The following is a 20439-nucleotide window of genomic DNA, read 5'->3' on the forward strand; positions in this document are numbered from 1 at the left end:
ACGCTCGTTTGTCCTCCTATTCCATGAAATAAAATAAAAAAAAAAAAAAAAAAAAAAAAAACAATTTACAAGAGTTTGTAAAATATCTATAGAACGGGTCCTAAAATAGAACCTTGAAGAATTCCCGTTTTTTAGTAAAATTTTTACAAGTCTGCCCTTCTGCTGTTCATTGCTATGCCTTCCTTTCTTAAGAAGAAATAACGCCGATTGCCGCCATGACACTTAAAAAAATATATAATATGTTGTATCTTGTTCAGAGGTTTGTCATCAATAAAAATTTCAATGACATGCCAAAATTCAATATGCTAGATTATTCTATATAGGTATAGGCCTACAGCTATGTTACAATTATATAATAGTATTTTTAATATAGATGAAAACATTGATATTTTCTTTTCAAATTTTCTTAATTTTAAAAACCAAATTAATATTGCTCTTAGATTTTTTGCGCTTTTAGATTTTAAAATATCTCATGTATTTAATGTAGTAATGTTGTGCCTACCTATAATTTAAATACATTTCAACTATTTTATTATATTTGTTTAATTTTCAGTGCATAAGTTAATACATTGTATTGGGTTGGTAATCCTTTATGAATAAATAAGTATATTCAAGATAATATTATCATGGATGGACATAACAATTGAAAAGAGAACCACGTAGTACACTGAATCATAAAATGATGAAAAATTATGGCATTATCAAAATTATATGAATAAAGAAGACATCCAGTGTTTGTCACTTGCACGATGACATATTTCCTCTCATATTTCTGACATGATTATAGAAGTTGACATTAGGTATATTATAGGACCTACTGTCATACAATTCGTATAATACATCCCTACTATTGCGTATGCAGTTGTTGCCCAAGTACTAAATTTAATCAGGTTAGCCTTTATGGATTTTATTTTACATGTGAGTCGGATTGGCACGAGACCAATTGTTACAAGGGTAACACTGAAAGTTTGTCATCAACAAACAAATCTAACGAAAAATGAATTTAAATTTCGAACATAGAAATCTTTTGTAAGCCGGTGATATATATTAAATTCATTTATCATTTATTCCAATAAATTGGCGGCGATTTGCAAAATACATTTATCCCGTCAAAATGAATTTAGCAAAGGAAAATTTTAGCTTTATTATTTATTACAGTTTTCGTTATCTTTTAATGTTATTTCATGATAAAGCCCCGAGACGTACTACTGTTTACAACTGGTTCAATGAGTTTCAGCGTAGTCATTGGAACTACTTGTTGTAATAATTGTATATATTAAAGTTTTTAGGTATGGCTTTACATTGGCCAACTTGAATATACCAGTTATTGATTATGTTAGTGTATAATATTGATTATAAAATGTAACCACTTTATAATCAATATTATACATGGAATATTTGCATGTCTGTCAAGACGAAACATGAGCCTTGTCTTAAATTTATAGCAACTTTAGGTGTAAACGTTTCTTGCTAAAAATAAAGAACTTTGAATTTACTTTTACTGTAACATATTCTTTGTTGGAACCTTACTGATGATGACGCATGAGACGACCTGCAATGGCGCTGCAACAACTGACTATAGCATCCTTTCTGTAAGGTACACGATAGAGGCTGATAGGAGAGTGACCTGCCAACAGATTAGAACAAGTTTAGGCTTTGGTATGATTTAGATGGAAGAAAGCATATATTACATATAGCGTTAGGAAGATATGTACTAGATGTACCTCATAATTTGCCTGAAGAACAATCAGGCCGTGAAATGCTAGGGAAATTAAAACAGAGTTTCTTGGAATACTGTTTGAAATCGTCATAGGTTTTTTTGGAAACCAAGGAAAAAAGTAACTGCTTCATTCGTCGATGTACGAGTCAATTCGGGACGTTGCTGCTAACTTGTGTATTTAGTTGTCCTAGAAAAAAAATTTACAAAAAATAACCTACTTCAAAAAAAATATTCCGTAATAATATAATAAAACGTATTGGCTAAGCTTCTACGACTTATTAAACAACATTTTTTTTATACTAATCAATATGTAGGTACGATCTATGTGCTTACCACGAAAGAAGGTAGGTAAGTACCTACCCACTTCAAATCTAACTCAACACATACCTATAAATACATAATGCAAATTTAAGACTTACCTATTTGGTTTTCTCATGAATGCCATTGTCAGAACTGGACCAAATTGCAATGGGCCCACACGGGAAGTACCAGCTTTTAGATAAAATAAAGAATCTAAGCAGTTTGTTATTTTTAAGTGATATTCCCAGTACTGGGATTAAATATTGAATTTACTCGTACCCGTTACAACTGGGGTTCCGTCCGAGCGTCTTCAACTCCAGATGGAGCCACAACCTGAGAGTTGAACAAGTCATACCAAAATTTGTATAAACAAAGAATCATCAAAATTGGTTTCCCAGTTGAGAGATCTGAGGTAAAAAACATAAAGAACACAGTCGAATTCAGAACCTCCTCCTTCTTTTAAAGTCGGTTAAAAATAAGACGGCAAGACCCTGGAAGTAGGATCCTACTTCAAAACAAAGCTTTAGAGCATGCCACTATATGGATAGACGAATATTTGACTGCGGCGGGTTGATATAGATATTGAGGCATCCACGATACAATTCCGATCTTGCAACCCCAAAATAAATCAAACTTCGAGCTATTCTAACTCTGAGTCAACACTGACTGTGTTCGAAATGGCCCCAAGTGGGCTCAATGCTCCACTCAGTGGTTCCATTGAATGCGACGTTGGGAAAGGAATTGAATATATTTCGAACATTAAACGCAAGAAATATAATGCTTCAGTTTCAGTTTTCTTTATTTTGTGAGAACAATTTAGTGTAACCCACGAGATATTTATCACCATCACCATGCCTATAAAAAACTCTCTAGGGTTATCAAACCCTAAAAATATGCTCAGTCTTGATATTTTTTAAATGTATTATAAATGCCTAAAACATTCAACAAACTCAATTTATTGTTCCTGGATTATCTTAATCAATATATTTTGATGAAGATATTGTAAGATTAAATTTAGATTACTAAGCTATGGTTGTTTAAATAATGATAAAGCATTTACCACATTAGAATATAAATTTTATTTTTTTCTCTAAAGTTCACAAGTGTTCCAGTACTTTGGTGAGTAGCACTTCTTTACCTCTTGTAAATTTAACATAATATGAATCTGTAATAATAATAAATAATCTTCTTGCTCCAAAGCTGATTGTAAAACTGTCTTTCTAATCACGTCAATATTATTTCGATTTTTTGCTCATTTTTGGTTTTAAATGTAATATGTATATTATTGTATAATGAGTTTTAGATATACTTATACATTAAATTTAACAATCTGAAAATATTATATAATATTGGAGGTTAAAGGATGAAATTTCCGATTTGTACTGAAAATATGAAATTTGTTTTTTTTTTATTTAACATATTTAATTAATCAAAATAATGACCATTATTATCTTTCAATTCTCTTCTCTTCAATTCAATTCTTCTTCTATATTCTATCAAGATCATTTATGCCTTTACGATAGAACTGTGGTGATCTAGACCGACAAACTGTGTGAAAGCATTTTGTACTGTCTCCTGAGAAGAAAATTTTTTACCACGTAGAAAATTGTTCAAATCACGAAAAAAGGGTAGTCCGTTGAAGCAAGGTCTGGCAAATCCTATATAGTTAAAACGGTTTCTCGTGCTGTATCTATAGCTGTAGGACTCGCGTTATCATGGAGCAATAATGGTGAAGATTGAATATCGATTCATGATTCGGAGCTGTTTCACTGCTAGTTTTGCTATCTTTGTCCGGAGTTTGGCACAGTAGGCATTTGCCGTTATTGCTTCACCAGATCGGAGAAAACTATAATGAATAATATAATGCTGTGATCACCAAACAGTTTCCATTACATTTTCATTGGTAAGCTATGCTTTAGGACACTATTGCGGCGTTCGACCTGGGGTCAGCCATTGCATTTTTGGCTTATGGTTATCGAAAATATTTTTTTATCACATGTCACAATTCGATCCAATATTTCTTCATTTCTGTATCGATTCATCAAGGCAAGACAAGTTTAACTCTAGTTTTTTTCTACAGATTAGTCAAATCATGAGGCACCCTTTTTCATTTATTTTATTTTATTGATTTAACGCAAATGAGTCAAAATTGTTGTCCTTGGTATCCTGAGCAATTCCTTGGCTCGAATTGGCTTCCACCATCTCTTTCAATTCATTGTTAATCATCTGTGTTGGCGGTCTTCCACGTGGTTCGTTCATCAAATCAAAGTTTCCATCACGAAAGCGTTTAAACGAAAATCGCACGGTGCGTTCATTAGCACTCCCCTCTCCAAACGCAACTTTGATGTTGCAAGCTATTTCTGCCACTTGAATTTTCGAAGTATCCATTTTCCTTGTCTAAGCTGAATAAAAAAACAACTGAAAGTCGATAATAGAATGTTTTAATTTTTTAAAAGAAGAACTACATAGGTAGCATGTGAAAAAAGTTTGACTCAAAAATCTCAAACAATGAAGGTTCTATGTCAATTTGAAGTACCTATTACAATGATATGATATTTTCATACTTTAACCCCTAAACTATTATTATAATGTAAACATTCTAGAAATCATCAAAATGAAATTCTTCGCTGTATTCGCCGCCATCTTGGCTTTGGGAGCCTCCACCACCATGTCATCAACATGGACCCTCCAGGAGCTGGACGCTGCTCTCTCCAACCCTCACACAAACCCCGCCCTCGTCCCATACTTGGAACACGCTCTCAACGAATACATGCACGCACTCTGGGCTGGTCAGCAAATCGTAAGTATACTTTTTTCATTAATTTGTAATGCTGATATAGATAGAAATATTGGGTATGGATTACTAAGGCGTAAATCACACGAAGTGTTGAGGTGACTCAACAGATAGATATATTAATTGAAATAACAAATGTAAAATTCCTATTTACTACTTCTACTCTACATCTTAGCCGACTACTTTGCTAAATAGAGTTAGTTTGTCTTTCATTAGACGAAGAATATATTTATTATTGTACTTATATTTTATTTGATATTTCTTGACAAGTATTGTCAAGTTCATAAGAATTGTTGCACAGCGTCTGTGTTTTTATTAATATTAGTTTTTTTTATCAAAGTCATTAAATAAAGTCAAATAGTTTTCTAAGGGTTTACATGATTTAATACTTTACAAGTGATTCCACCACACCTCGGGGATCAATCGCTAACTATTTAGAAAAAAGGTTTATTTGAACTGTAATTTGAAATTTGAAAAATCTAGATATTTTATTCTATGTTATATTACATAAAATACCAAAAAATACCACTTCTCTAATGAATGAATTGACCTTACAGGAAAGCATTTTGGTCCCTCTTCCCGCTGAGATCCTCATGCCAGTCGCACCAGAGGTCGTTGGCCCCGCTGAGGTCCTCCTGCCAATCGCACCAGAAGTCGCTGCTCCCGCTCCTCCGGTCTTCACCAGCCCTCTGGTGCAGGTCATCGTCAATGTCAACAAGAAGACTCAACAGGTAACGCAGTTTGTCACACGTTTAATACTTAATAAATTTATCAAAAAATGTTTTCATATTTCTTCATTAATTATTATCAAGAGGAATGATTTGTATTTTTGTAGGTTTGTACTTTATTTGTTATGAATATATTCAAAAACACACAACAGTTGGTACAATTTCATGGCAACTTTATGTCATCCCTAAATCATTCCTTACATCCGAAGCTTGGGAATTTATTGAAAGATATATAACAGTACCTGCTGAGGTTTAAATTAAGTATTTAACGAAAGTAAGAAAACAAAAAAAGAACGACTTAAACAACAACATTTTGTAGGCTTCTTAGCACAGGAAGCAGGGCCGTTAACACAGCTGTCAGGTATTATTTGTGTCTCGGTTTGAACTTACTAATGAGACAACGTGTGTCTCATTAGTAAGTTCTACGTGACGAGCGCAATCGCAGTTGTGCTCAGATGTTTGGGTTGCATTGCATTATAATGGTCAAGGAGTATCACTTACAATCACGTTATCGCCTTCCTCGACTAGTCTTTTTTCATAAGCAATTGTGAGCTCTATGCTGTTCAAGTGATATTAAAATAGCCTATGACCAATTTGAATAGATTATAAATTATTCTCAGAAGTTGGTAAACATCTAATAAGCCAACTTACATTTATCTCATAACAATTTTGCGTGCATTACCTATGTGTTTGGTACTGAATGAAATATTACTGAAAATTGTCACACAATGGATTTAGAAGCGCACTCATGCATTTGTGGAACTATCGAAGATTTAATGGTTTTGTTATGAAATGAAATTATATTTATCTTTTTTTTAACTTATTACAGGTTACCGATGTGCCCGCACAAATCATTGTTCCTTCACCAGTTGCGGTAGTGCCCAGCCCCGAGCTCGACGTAGAAACTGGTGCCCTGGAGCCCGAGACCCCAGTACTCCCCGTCGACAGCTTCAACCCCATCGACCATATTGCCATCAACCCCGAACCCATCAACGTTAACATCATTGACCCCAGCCCCGCTGTTGATATCGGACCTATGTAAATAGTTTAAAAACTCAAATGAATGTTAATTTACTGCCCAATTAGAAAATAACAATAAGGCTGTGATCTGTGTTGAAATAAATTCAAATAATAAATTGTATATACCCTAATCTACCAAAAAGTTCCTCAATAAATAAATAGTTTATTTTCATAAGATATTTTTTATTATATTACATTGATCCGGAAAATCAACGTACTTTTTCCGGTCAACGGATCAGCTTAATCCAACGTGGAAATGCTGCCAGTATTCTTGGTACTTCTTCCTCACAGAGATAGTGTTTACTTTATTCAAAACTTTTTTCAGTATTACACTGCCGTTTCACTATACTAACTCGAAAGTTTTCGTTCTTTTGAGTCTTTTCACTAGGTTCGGTCAAGAAGCTGGATAGTTTCGGCGTGCACGTGATGGCGAAGTCTTAGGATCTTCTTATTGAGCTTCTGCGTATTTTTATTTATTTTTTTCGACTAAATCCACCTTAAGGTCACGATGAAGGTCGTCGTATTGTTTGTACCAAGGGGCATTATTCTGAAAGCGTTGCATTTTTTTTATATTTGTATATTTGGTACAACCGCAAATTATGATCTGTGATGTGACTATCACTAGTTAACACTTTTTATTGTAAAATCTGTATGAGTTGATTTTGACTCATTAAGTCTCATACGCCACTTTCTTGTCGAATCGTAGTTGGTGTTTATGACTGATTGTACTTTTCTTGAATTCCCCACAGCCATTATAGTTGTATCATCTGCAAAAGTTCCAATGGTATTGTTTTCTAGCTCTGGGATATCACAGGTATATAGTAAATAAAAGACCGGACCTAGGACACTGCCCTGTAGTACTCTAGCTTTTATTTCTGCATTTATTTATTCAGAGAATAAATTTTATCTGACTCGAAACACGTTGTGAGTGAGATACGATTCGATAATAGAAATAGAATAATAGTAGAAAGGAAACTGGTCTATAAGACGTCATCTTACCTGGGCTACTTTCCACATAAAATTAGGAACATGTTTTAACCTAAACTATGCGATAACAAGCGTGGTAAGTTTGACTATAGCCTTAAGTGGAAGTTTTTCAAGAACTTCAGCAGTGATCAGACTTGTGGAAGGTGACATACGTAGGTGGAATTTGGCGGCATAAATAAGGTGAAGTAGTTTTTCGAAACTCTCCGTGATAAATGGGGTATAAGTCACACAATGAAGCGACCTCTCTACACAACACCGAGTGATCTAGCCGTTCATAGAGCTGTGGATCCCCAAAAATTATTTGAGCAGCTCTACGTTACGTTTAGTCATGGTTCAAGTGTATACTGGGATGAGACATGAGACAGACCAAGCTGATGAATATCCGTCGACAACTTGGGATGCACAAATGTTAGAAGTTTTGTTAAGTATTGGTTTCAAAACTCACCGACTTTGAAGACAGCGCTGTGAATAGCTTTTGGCTTGCAAAAGAAATACCCATTACGACATTTTTGGAAAATCAATGCCTAATGGTTCGAAAGCTTATTTGAAAATCGCCAATTTTTAAGCAAAAAAGTGCTAATTTACTTATTGGGTAGCAATACATGAATACCTACATTTTCCAACGATCTTTAAATTAAAACTTTAGTTTATTTAGTTTTCTTTAGTTTATATCATTAGTATCGATAGCAAAACATTAAACAAATTATCATAATGAAGTTAGGCGAGGTACGGCAACATGCTGTTATATAATAAGGCTTCTCAAAGTACACGGTTTTCCTGTATCTAAGAGCACAGGGATAAATTAAATGATGCCGGTACAAGATACATTAATTATACTGTGATGTATCGTACAAGCATTCGCCTTTGAAATACAGCAACCTAATAAACTCATAGCTTGAGGCTTTACTGAATTAAGATAAGTTGATTATTCAAACAACTTTAATTATTTTATGAAGCGAACATTATCAATTAATATCTTTAATAAGAACCTTTACCTTTAAAGAAAAAACCTTTCCTTACTTTGTATGTTGCTGTCAGAAATACTATCAAATTTTCAAAGTATAATTTAATCATATAGACTTGTTGAAGAAGATCAAAAATGGCCACCGGATCTTTTGAATGATAAGTATTTACGGTAAGTTTAATGCTTAGTAAGGGCAAAGTATGAGGAGCGTACGGGCCTTGAGCAAGTAGAACATCTTTCCTACCATCTAGCGTGGCTTTTGTGGAGACGCCTGTCTCTACGAACAAATCGTGAATCTATATTTTTTGTTCGTAACTTTGATAAGATCAAATCAATAAGACACACGTAAACCCCTGTGACCTTAAAAAGTCAATTAATTTTTAAATTTTTACATGAAAGCTAACAAATCAACAGAAAACAATGACATTTATAAATAATAATAAAAAGTGTGTGAGTCAGGTCCGACGCATGACTGGAGATTATTCCTTACGAACGATTACAAATTATATGGATTTGTAAATGAGGGTTATTCACCGCATTTTGATATTAATAATAATAATAATCCTTTATTCAACTAATAATATGTGGTACAAAATGTTTTTGTGCCCTACCCTCTGCGATAGGATACCCTGAGTTGCAGAGGCTAGGTCCTTCCGAAAGGCTATCCATTATTAAACATAATTAGCAAACTCACTAAAAAGAGGTATGTGGGTGTGCGTGTATGTGTATGAGTGCGTGTGTGTGTAAGTGTGTGTGTGTGTGTGTGTGTGTGTGTGTGTGCGTGTGTGTGTGTGTTTTTTTTTTTTTTTTAAGTATTTGTTAGTATGTCAAACTGTGCACAAGATTAAATAAATGTTAGTAATTGAATATTAAGTTTTAATTTTAAGAACATTTTCTGTATCTTCGTATTTTAATACTATTAGCCATGATTTTAATGATTTTGTTAACGAGAATTTATTTACTTTACTTATATTTTTATTATATTTACTGAAGTAGTTGTAAGCGTATGCCGAATTAAATTCATACTGTGACTGAGCAAAGCCTGTTTTAGTGATTGGGGTACGAAATGTGTTTATTCTGTTATTATCATTAGAATTTATATTACTTTTTACATGAAATCTTGAAATTATTCCATAAATATATTGCTGACGGACACTAAGAAGTTTACTCTCTTCATGTAATTGGTTGGTTGGGTACCTAAACGGCTTATTGAAAATTGTTTTTAGTAGAGTTCTGTGCGCTCGTTCTAACTGAAGCATAAACGTTTTGCCAGCTCCACCCCACGCACAAATGCAATAGGTCATGATTGGAACACAGAGAGATTGATACACCATCATAGTTGTCTCGACTGGTGCCACGTCTCTTAGGTTTCTAAATAATGGAATGAGACGTTTTATTTTATTTTTTGTATTATAAATGTGGGCCGTCCAATTAAGGTGTTCGTCTAGCGTAACACCAAGGTATTTTATGGTTTCCTCTTTGGCTAGGATGTTACATTTACAATAAGATCGATTGTTTTTCCGGTTACAAGGATACGTGTGTATTGGGAGAGTAAATTGTCCGTCAGGATTATTTCTGTTGGAGATATTGAAGCACATATATTTAGTCTTAGCAGTATTGATAGTTAGTAAACTATTTTCCAGCCAAGACGTGATTTGGCTCAATCCTTCTTCAGCTAACGATTTCACGTCATCCCACTGATTTCCATGAAATAAAACCACAGTATCATCGGCAAAGCAAACGATACGTCCTGATGTGGGAGAAATCTTACAAAGAGGGTTGATGTAAGCTAGGAATAGTGTAGGGCCCAAAACACTTCCCTGGGGAACTCCATAGTCAATGGTGATAAGATCACTAGTAAGATCGCCTATCTTAATACACTGCTGTCTTCCATTAAGATAATTTTTGAACCAGTCCAAAGCTATTCCTCTAATTCCCAAATTGGAAAGTCTGTTGAGTAAGATAGGAATTGAGACTGTATCGAATGCTTTTTGCAGATCTAGGAAAACGCCTATGCATTTATTGCCACTATCTAGGGTACTAGTGATATATTAAGTAACCTCAAGTACTGCATCTAGAGTAGATCGATTTGACCGAAAACCAAATTGGTTTTGCGCAAGTAGCTTGTATTTTTCAAGAAACTTGGTTAATCTGATATTAACTATTTTTTCCAAGATCTTACTAAAAACACTCAGCAATGATATGGGTCTATAGTTTGAAGCAACTTTTTTGTCACCACTCTTATGAACCGGAATTACAACTGCCTGTTTAAAAACCTCTGGGAAAATGCCACTAGAAAGACTTAAGTTAATTAAATGAACAAGCGGTTCTAAGAGTAAATTCATAAATCTCTTAACAAAATAAGAGTTAATTTTATCATAACCTGGAGCACTTGCTGATTTAAGTTTGAGAATAATACATTTCACTTCGACAATATCAGTAGGGTATAGCATAAGAGATCCGAGAGGATTATTTGAGGCCATATCAGAGCAATCAATTTTGTGTTCACCTAGTTTACTAAATATTGATGAGGCAAGGTTGTTACCAATATTAGTAAAGTATTTATTTACTTCTGCTAATGATTCTCTTAGGGTAGACTTAGTATTCAATAATTCAGTTGGGAGATCATTAGTAGTAGGTAAATTACATATTTCTTTAATAGTATCCCAAGTACCTTTAGAGTTACCCGTGTTTTGTTCTAATTTTCCTCGTAAGTATTGCCGCTTAAGTGATTTCAACAGTGAGTTACAGATATTTCTATACCTAGTATAAGTTATCCTATTTAGATCGGATGGCGATTTTTTAGAAACTTTGTACAGGCGTTTTTTTTTCTCATACACTTGAGAATACTATACGTAATCCATGGTTTGATAGGTTTAAATTTCTTAGAGACAATTGAGATTAGCGTATTATTCGAAATTAATTCTTGAACATTTTTTACGAGATAGTTTGTAGTATAATTAGTATCGTTTGATTTATAAAAGCTTTCCAGGTCTAGTTTTCTTAAGCCTTCCTGCATGGCATCGTAGTCATATGTGTATTTAGTTTTGTATTTTAGCGAGGTATTAATTATTTTGTTGTTTAATTTAAGGTTTAATAGAATAGGAGCATGATCTGTAATATGGGGTTCAAAGACAAATGTGTGGGAATGTGTTATGTTCTTTATAGCAAAATGATCCAGACAACGCATTTCTCTCGTAGGGCAATCGATTGCTGGTACGAGGGCGTTGAGAGCAAGAATATTTTGGTATTCCTGGCTATAAGTGCAAAGACTATCCGGAAGAAGGCCTAGATTTAGGTCACCCGTTAAAATAATTCGTTTATATTTAGCACTTTCTAAGAACATACTAAAAGAATCTAAGAACGTCCGTGGATTTTTGAAGGCCGCGGGTCTATATATTGCTATAATATGAATATCGTTGTATGAAATAACAAGACAGTTAGCCTCGGAAATTGAAGTCTCAAAAGATGCAACGTTCAAGTAGGTGGCTATGTAAACAATAACTCCATCATTTTGATTATAGTTATTTTGTGTATGAGCACTTGAGTAGTCCGCGATAAGTGGGGGATTAATTACATGTTTTATCCAGCATTCAGTCAAAATAATAATGTCTGGTTTAAGTTTAAGACGGGTTATAAAAATAAGAAAATCGTCTAAATTCTTGTTAATACTTCTGATATTCATAGTTAGTATATTAAGATATGTTGAGGTATTATCAATGCTCGCTATGTAAGTGCTATGAAAGCCATCAATATTAGCCACTTGTGTACAAGACACCGTGGTATGTCGATTTATATCGGATGCTAAATTATTTTGAAAGGGATCGAACGTAAAGCTAGTTTTCTAGAGGCCAATTTGGGTATTATAAAATAGGAAGTTTTATATAAACCTATCAGTAATATGATTAATTTAGTAGCGTATAAAGTTTTTATTTTAATATTGTAATACTTACGTTGCAATGATTTCGTTATTAAGTATCTCAATGGGAGTGCACGAAATAATTTATATGAATGAATGTAAATATTGTTAAGTAATTAATGAAAGCATGCATAATCCATTTATTTCTATCAATTATATTAATCGAAATACATTACAAAAGTCAAAGACACATAAAAAATAATTTGAAATAAAAAAAAATGAAATTTTTAGCAAGGTTATTTTTTTTACTATTTACATTATCCTGCGCAGTTTTTATAAGAATCCTACTTGTATGGCTATAAGCAATCCCTTCAGTTTTCATCTTATAAACTGCAACTATAGTCTAAGCCGTGCGGTTGGTCTTAAAATGCATTCTGCACGTAGGCTAAGAAATCTTAGCGAAATTAACCCGAAATACATTTTTCTTTTTCTATATTCTTAAAGTTTTATTTTTACAATATAATACATATTATATGTTATATTGTGTATTAATTACTCTGACTGGTCGCGCTCTTTTATTTGACTCGGGTCAACTTTACTCGAATGACCGATACATACCTACACAAGCGTGGCAGCTTGGTTCCATTCAAGACTCTTGAATTAAGACCGATAAAAGAAAGTGTTCAGCGCACTGTTTCACATCAAACAAAATTTTTGTCATCAAAGTAACAAGACGCGCCTGCAGATCATTTAATTAGTGACCATCGACCAAATTGCTTTTTCTTATTCCAATCGATCACAAATCAAAAAGATAAACTTACTAACGAATTAAGAGTTTTTAATTCGCAGAATAATTTGCGGATGAAAGCTTCTAGTAAGTAATATGATTAAACCTATGCTACCAAGGTCACTCCGAATTTTGGCGGGAATCATTGAATTAAAGAGTAATCTAACTTCGTAAGTGATCTCGACCTTATGATTCAAAAACTAAGGTCCGGTATTGCATACGCAGCTGTAATGTAAGCAACTCGGTTATTCATTCTTGTTTGTTGTTTATTACTACAATGCATCGAGCATTCATGCATGCATCAGTCGAGAATAATCCTTATATATACCACTGGACTGGCGGCTGTCAAAGTACTTTTGTGCCTGTTTGATATTCGCCATTTTGGCGCTGTTGGCCATGTAGCGAGAGTCTGCGGTACTAAATCTAGTGATGTCAACCTCAGCGATAGATGGTGGGAAACTATTTACAAAAAAATCTGTGTACTTTATTACGTTGATTATTGAAGTATAAATAACACGGAAAACGAACGAAATTAATTCAAAATGCAAAAGTACTTCAGAGTATTGTACGTTCCTTCGTAGCCATTTATACTATATTATACGTCAAAACTAGTTGTCTGGACGCTCGCGAGTGGCTCTTCAAATAGGCACAAAATATTGCTGTCAAATATTTGGAATAGCCTGTCCAGTGGTATTTATACTGGTCAGTGACAGGGGCGCACTTGATTTATTGTTTTTATAAGGGATCAGTATTAGCACAGAGTAGGGTTGGATCGTCTACTTCGCTAGGACGTTTAATAACTTATTTCCTGAATAACAATAGTCCGGTTCCGAACTCTATAATCTTATCATGTAAGAACAACAATATTTATAACTTTAAGTTTTTTCAATACAGAATGATAGGTTTGTTGAAATAATAAAGATGAAGTGTAAAATCACTGACCAGAATTAATGTACACTCATAAAGTGTGGCCGTGAATCAAGGACTGCACATTGCTGCATATTAATGAATGTTCGTTGTGTAAATGCAGCTACTAAAGCAATATGTAGTCAGCTCGCGTATTCGTCTCAGTGGAATTCGATTATGACATAACGCTCTCTGGCGATTTCGAGATATAACGTAGCAGCCCAGACTATTTCTTTATTAGATATAATCAAAACAGAGAGAGAGAATGTAGAAATAACTCTTTACTTCACTAGTAGGTGTAGAACAATGAACATCATGAAGTCGTGGCGGTGTAGAACAGTGGAGGAATAAATTTGGTTGAAGTTGGGGAGATGAAGTGCATATATTATATGTATATTATGTCAAATTAATAATAGTAAACACGATAAAATTCAACATGCATGACTATGTTAGGTATACTAATTGTGTCATGGATACTGTAACAAAGATGTGTTATGATTCACGATGCTATTGCTGCCATTAAAACAGATACTCTAAAAAAATAAAAACCATGATGGCGATTGCCAAAATAAAAAAAAAAGTGGAAAAAATAAATAAATTAAACTTGTAATCATTTTTATTTATGTTATTATTAATACATTATTACTTATTATTTTAATTAAATTATTATTATTATTAAATTTATAAATGATTCTAACTAAGACCAATACGGACTTAATCCTGGGCCAGGTCATCTATTCACGATCTGTCTCGACTCGATTGTTTCTCCTCGCGTTGTTTAAGTCTTCTCAAATTAAAATTTAATATTTCTTTAACTTTGTGGACAACAGTATAACAATGAGATCTTACATACAAAGAAGATCTTTCAACAGCACGAAATACTTAGGATGTTTGTGGACTGGCTCTTGACCGATTGTTACATGGATAGCTCTGAAAATTTGTAGGACTGGCTCCGATCGAATGAAAAAATAATTGTAATTTCGATTATAGACCTATTTTGTATGCCAGTGATATATATTAAATTTTATTGTTATTTAAATTGAAAATGAAAATTAATTTCAGTCTAAAATTATTAATGCTTGAAATAATTACACTGTTTCTTCTGTATAAAAAGGCATTAAAGGCATTTATTTTCTCAAAATTGATTCCTTTAGAATTCTTTTTGATGTCATTTCTAATATACTAGATACTACTACCGCTTCGGAAACTGCGGAAATGGCGCTCTGAGAGACAAGAACAATGATATGTAGGAAGGCTCTGGCAAACATTGCTATACAGACGACAGCACTGATGATGCCGTATACACAGGCCGGGAGATACTTATGTCTTCTACGGAGTCCTCTCTTCGAAGATGATCGCAGAATGGGGTGAAATTAACCTTGTACTGTAAATAAATAAATGAATCACCGCTCTTCGACAACACTTCCCTCACAGCCTCGCATGATATCGGAATACTGAGTCTGGAAATCTAGACGGATAGCCAATTCCAAGGGCATCTGGAGGGCATAGCTAAACTAGCTTCAAAGAAGCAAAGAGTCATAAATAGAACACGGCAATACTTCAAGCCGGCCCACATTCTAGCGCTCTACAAAACGCAGCTCCGACCACATAATATGAAGTATTGCTGTCATCTCTGGTCTGGCGCACCCCAGTATCAGCTTGAACCATTTGACCGCGTGCAACGCAGAGCTGCTCAAATTGTTGGGGACCCGGTGCTATGTGAACAGCTAGATCACTTAGCGTTGCGTAGAGACTTTAACGCATTTATCACGGGAAGAGTTGCGAACAGCTGTTTGACGTGATGCCTGCCACTGAATTTCAGCTTCAACACACCATAAATTAGAATATCATCCCCACCATCTAGATGCGCGTTCCTCCACAGTGCAGTTTTCAGTCCATTCTCGTACAACCAAGCTGTGGAAAAAACTTCCTTGCGTGATATTTCTTGGACGAAATATATGACATGGGTACGTCAAAAAAAAGCGTGAACACTTTTCTAAAAGGCTGGCAACACTCTTGTGATTCCTCTCGTTTTGCAAGAGAATGTGGGCGGCGGTGATCACTTAACACCAGGTGAATTGCACGCTCGTGTGTGCTCCTCTTCCATAAAAAAATATCTAGATCAATATTTCATGTTGATATTGTAAGATTAAATTTAGATTACTAAGCTACGCTTGTTAAAATAATGATAAAGCATTTATTACATTAGTATATAAATTCGTGTTGCTTTCTAAAGTTCACAAGTGTTCCAGTACTTTGGTGAGTATCACTTCTATAACTATAGGAATCTGGAAAATAATTTACTTGTTTCAAAGTTCAATTCAAAACTGTCTTTCTAATTCCGTCATTATTATGATTGATTGCTGATTTTTAAGTTTTATGTATTATTTTATTATTATTACCGTAAATTTAACACACTGTAAAATTAGTAACGTTTATTAAGGAGCTCTGAGTTGCTTTTTACGAGATTGTTGAAGAACTCTAACAAAGAACGTACAAGAACATAGGTAATAAGTAAGTTCTAAGAGTTTTTAACACATGTATTCTAGATCATATGTTCCGCTGATTTTTCACAAATTTGGCTTATCTTCCTCTTAATAATAATTATATTGCTTGTTGATATTCAAATAATACAGTATATTTATATTATGTTTATACTTATGATAATTAATATCTCTCATCTTAAAGAATCGATGCAAGCTACGTAGTAACACTTTTTTTTCAATTTGCGATAATATTAATCAATTGCTTTTGTCAAAGTCTTTTCTTGAAGAGTTTGTTACAACTAAGTACAAATCTACCTAATAGATCTAGTGAATTAAAAGTCACTCTAAGGTCTATTTTAATATTACACGGTATGTGTGGATTGATACATCTACTATACTCAATAACTCTTGTGTTTACAAGTATTAATTTACTTTTTTTTTCTTTTATTGAATTACTCATGTAAGCCTTTCAGTTTTTGACATTTGAGAATTTTTGTTGCGTCACTTTGCATATGCATATTGTAATTGAAATGATTTGTAAAACAATTAAAATGTAAATCTTGACCTTAAAGAGTGGCAATGAGTTTCTTGCTACTTCTTCTCATTAGCTCAATCCTTTACGAAGTAGCGGTAAATACAATAAAAAAAAATTTTTTTTTTGACATTCATAAGTGTCATTTCCGTGACCTACATGAATAAAGTGTTTTTGATTTTTTTTTATATAAAAAACGCAAAGAATGAAGAGAGACCACGTAATGAGAAATAGAGAAAAAGTAAACTGTCTTTTTAATATATCCTGAAATTGATTTGATGCTTTCCGGTATGTCCATAAGGTATATATTATGTAATGTAAACATTCCAGAAATCATTAAAATGAAATTCTTCGCTGTATTCGCCGCCATCTTGGCTCTGGGAGCCGCCACCACCATGACAACCACCTGGACTATCCAGGAGCTGGAGGCTGCCCTCGCCAACCCTAACACAGACCCCGCCCTCATCCCATACTTGGAACACGCTGTCTACGAGTACCTGCACGCTTTCTGGAATGGCCATCCAATTGTAAGTTTGCTTTTTTATTACAAAAGAAATTGACAAAATGTGCCCCAATGTTAACAAATAAGAGTTTTAGAAATAAATTAATTCACTATAGCAGATGTACGATTTAAGAACTTTATTTCTCAGAAGAATATAACAATATTCACTCAGAGAGAAAATATGTTCTAATTACTATATATATATATATATATCGATTATTTATATAAATATTAACAATGTAAGTAAAGTGAAAAAAAAAAAAACAGAAAACTCACACTAGATGAAACCCTTAAAAGGAAATAACTATAAAAATTATAATCTATAGAAAATTCGTAAATAATATACCTACACTACACTAAAGACACAATACAATACTCGTAATACAAAAACTTTAGTGAATCACGCGACCGAGAAGCGCAATGCGCATGCGCAGACCGTCACTCGTCATTTGTAAATATTATAAAGCTGTGACTCCACTTATGTGGAGAAAAAAATTAATAAAAAAGTATTTCCACTCAATGTTGCTATATAATAATAAAGAATAGAACAGGGAAAACTAACTTAACTCATTTCGAGTCTAACGACTTAGACACTACTAATTTTAATAGTACCGACTTTTAATATATTATCCAGATTAATAAATAATTTGTAGATTATACAGAACGTTTTTGTTTTATTTATACTCCTTTCATTGGTTTCGATTTTCATGTTGAGTAACGACAAATTAATTACTACTTTTTTATTATGAACAGATCAACGTCTGTCTGATCCGTCTGTAGTTTGTATCTGTAGTTTATAAATGTTCACTCTGGGGCACAGACTCATATTATATTTTAAACTTTTTGGTCATCTACTTTATAGAGCTGTAGTGAATTGAGATATTGGATATGGTTGACTTAGGTGTAGAAAAGAAAAGAAAATTAAAACTAATTTATGGATAATTTAATAAATCTAATTTATACATCAAATATCATTTCTGTAATGACTGAATTATTCTTACAGGATAGCATCGTTGTCCCTCTCCCTGCTGAGGTCCTCCTGCCAATCGCACCAGAGGTCGTTGGCCCCGCTGAGGTTCTCCTGCCAATCGCACCTGCCCCCGCCTCTCCGGTCTTCTCCAGCCCCCTGGTGCAGGTCATCGTCAACGTTAACAAGAAGACTCAACAGGTAACACAGTTTATCACACGTTTTATAATTAGATATGAAATATCCATTAGCTTTAATACATTAAGAAAAAAAATTTTCATATATCTACATAATAATTATGTTTGTAATGCTAAAACTTGACCAATATAAAAAAAATTGCTTTTTAAAGTCAAAATTACATACCACTTTGGGAAAGCTTTACTGAGAAGAAGTGGCAAGAAGCTCAATGCCACTTTTTTAAATCAATTCATTCCATTTTCTAAATTACTTTGAATACAATCAATGCAAAGTGATCCAACAAAAACTCTCAAACAAATGAACTTAAATGAAAATAAATTTTTAATTTAATAATAATTAACAATGGATTTATTTTATTTAAAAAAAAAGGGGACGCAAACGATGCAATAATGTAAAAATAGGTAAATAATAGTCAAAATAGTACTATCAAATCAGCCGGAATGAAGCCAAGGCGTGCTATTATTTTTTTTTAATCAGCAGCTAAAACTAATCTAATCATGCAGCTGAAACGTTCATTGATTGGTGTATGATATCCATTTTGTCGTAACTCATCACATGATGGCCACTGTCAACTGAATACTAAAGTAAAGTAGTATTAATTTTACTAACACGTAAATTATTTCTGAAGAATGCATTTTGCTGTAATTTGCTTCAAGATGCTGCTTGTAACAGCATCTTCGCTCTATTGCAACAATATCTACCTATATAATATGCCACAGTGGTGCTTGAGAGGGTTTAGCTACAATTGCTTCGATATGTCTTTTAGTGACGTATTTGAATGAGAGTGTGACGTGTTTGAGGGTGACATAGCTAATGAAATCACTGGGCTAATGAGCCTTAACATCGTGTGTGTCAACGTGACGAGCGCAATCGCAGTTCTGCTCAGAATTTTGGGTCTTTAATTAATTCTGAGCGGCATTGCATTGTAATGGGCAGAGAGTGTCACTTAAAATCACGTTATCATCTTCCTCGTCTTGACATTTATCAACATCTTATAAGCGAAATTACATGAATGAAATATTACTGAAAATTGTCCTACAATGGATTTAGAAGCGCACTTACTCATACATTTATGGAAAAGCTCGAAGAATTTGTGGTTTTGATATGAAATGAAATTATATTTACCTTTTGTTTAACTTAATTATAGGTTACCGATGTGCCCGCACAAATCATTGTTCCTTCACCAGTTGCGGTAGTGCCCAGCCCCGAGCTCGAGGTAGAAACTGGTGCTCTGGAGCCCGAGACCCCAGTACTCCCCGTCGACAGCTTCAACCCCATCGACACCATTGCCATCAACCCCGAACCCATCAACGTTAACATCATTGACCCGAGCCCCGCTGTGGATATCGGACCTATGTAAATAGTTTAACAACTCAAATGAATTAAAAAATAAATTCAATTAAAATATAAAACTCAATAAATAAATACATAGTTTATTTTCATAAAATAGTTTTTATTATATTCCATTCCATTTATCTGGAAACTCAAGGTAGTTATTAACCAATGCATTGCCTGTGTATACTACGCCATATAATGATAAGTATTATAAATAAGCTTTACTGCTTTAAATAAGTTCTTCTATCCTGATGGAATGAAAAGGAAAGTCAGATTTAAGGAATTAATAACGTACACAACACGACATGTGCCTCCTGAGGAAGTATTTATCATCAAAGAACATGAAATGTGGGC

General features: G+C 33.8%; 1 protein-coding gene across 1 annotated transcript; it reads left to right on the forward strand.

Moving 5' to 3' along the window:
- Positions 1 to 3032: 3032 nt before the first annotated feature.
- LOC126970775 (calphotin-like) lies at positions 3033 to 20197 on the forward strand. Its single transcript, XM_050816848.1, has 8 exons — positions 3033 to 3139; positions 4624 to 4820; positions 5372 to 5545; positions 6372 to 6581; positions 7622 to 7625; positions 17414 to 17610; positions 18589 to 18753; positions 19898 to 20197. The coding sequence occupies exons 2-8, from the start codon at positions 4635 to 4637 to the stop codon at positions 20108 to 20110; spliced, it is 1149 nt and encodes a 382-aa protein (XP_050672805.1). The 5' UTR covers positions 3033 to 3139; positions 4624 to 4634; the 3' UTR covers positions 20111 to 20197.
- Positions 20198 to 20439: the final 242 nt, after the last annotated feature.

Source organism: Leptidea sinapis, chromosome 22 (assembly GCF_905404315.1).
Source record: "Leptidea sinapis chromosome 22, ilLepSina1.1, whole genome shotgun sequence".
Taxonomy (NCBI): Eukaryota; Metazoa; Arthropoda; class Insecta; order Lepidoptera; family Pieridae; genus Leptidea; species Leptidea sinapis.

Bases quoted from the DNA above. Each gene is read 5' to 3' on its own strand.
- LOC126970775 (XM_050816848.1), top strand. From the start codon at position 4,635: ATGAAATTCTTCGCTGTATTCGCCGCCATCTTGGCTTTGGGAGCCTCC. The intron at 17,611-18,588 runs GTAAGTTTGCTT...TTATTCTTACAG, and splicing joins TCTGGAATGGCCATCCAATT to GATAGCATCGTTGTCCCTCT. The intron at 18,754-19,897 runs GTAACACAGTTT...ACTTAATTATAG, and splicing joins TTAACAAGAAGACTCAACAG to GTTACCGATGTGCCCGCACA.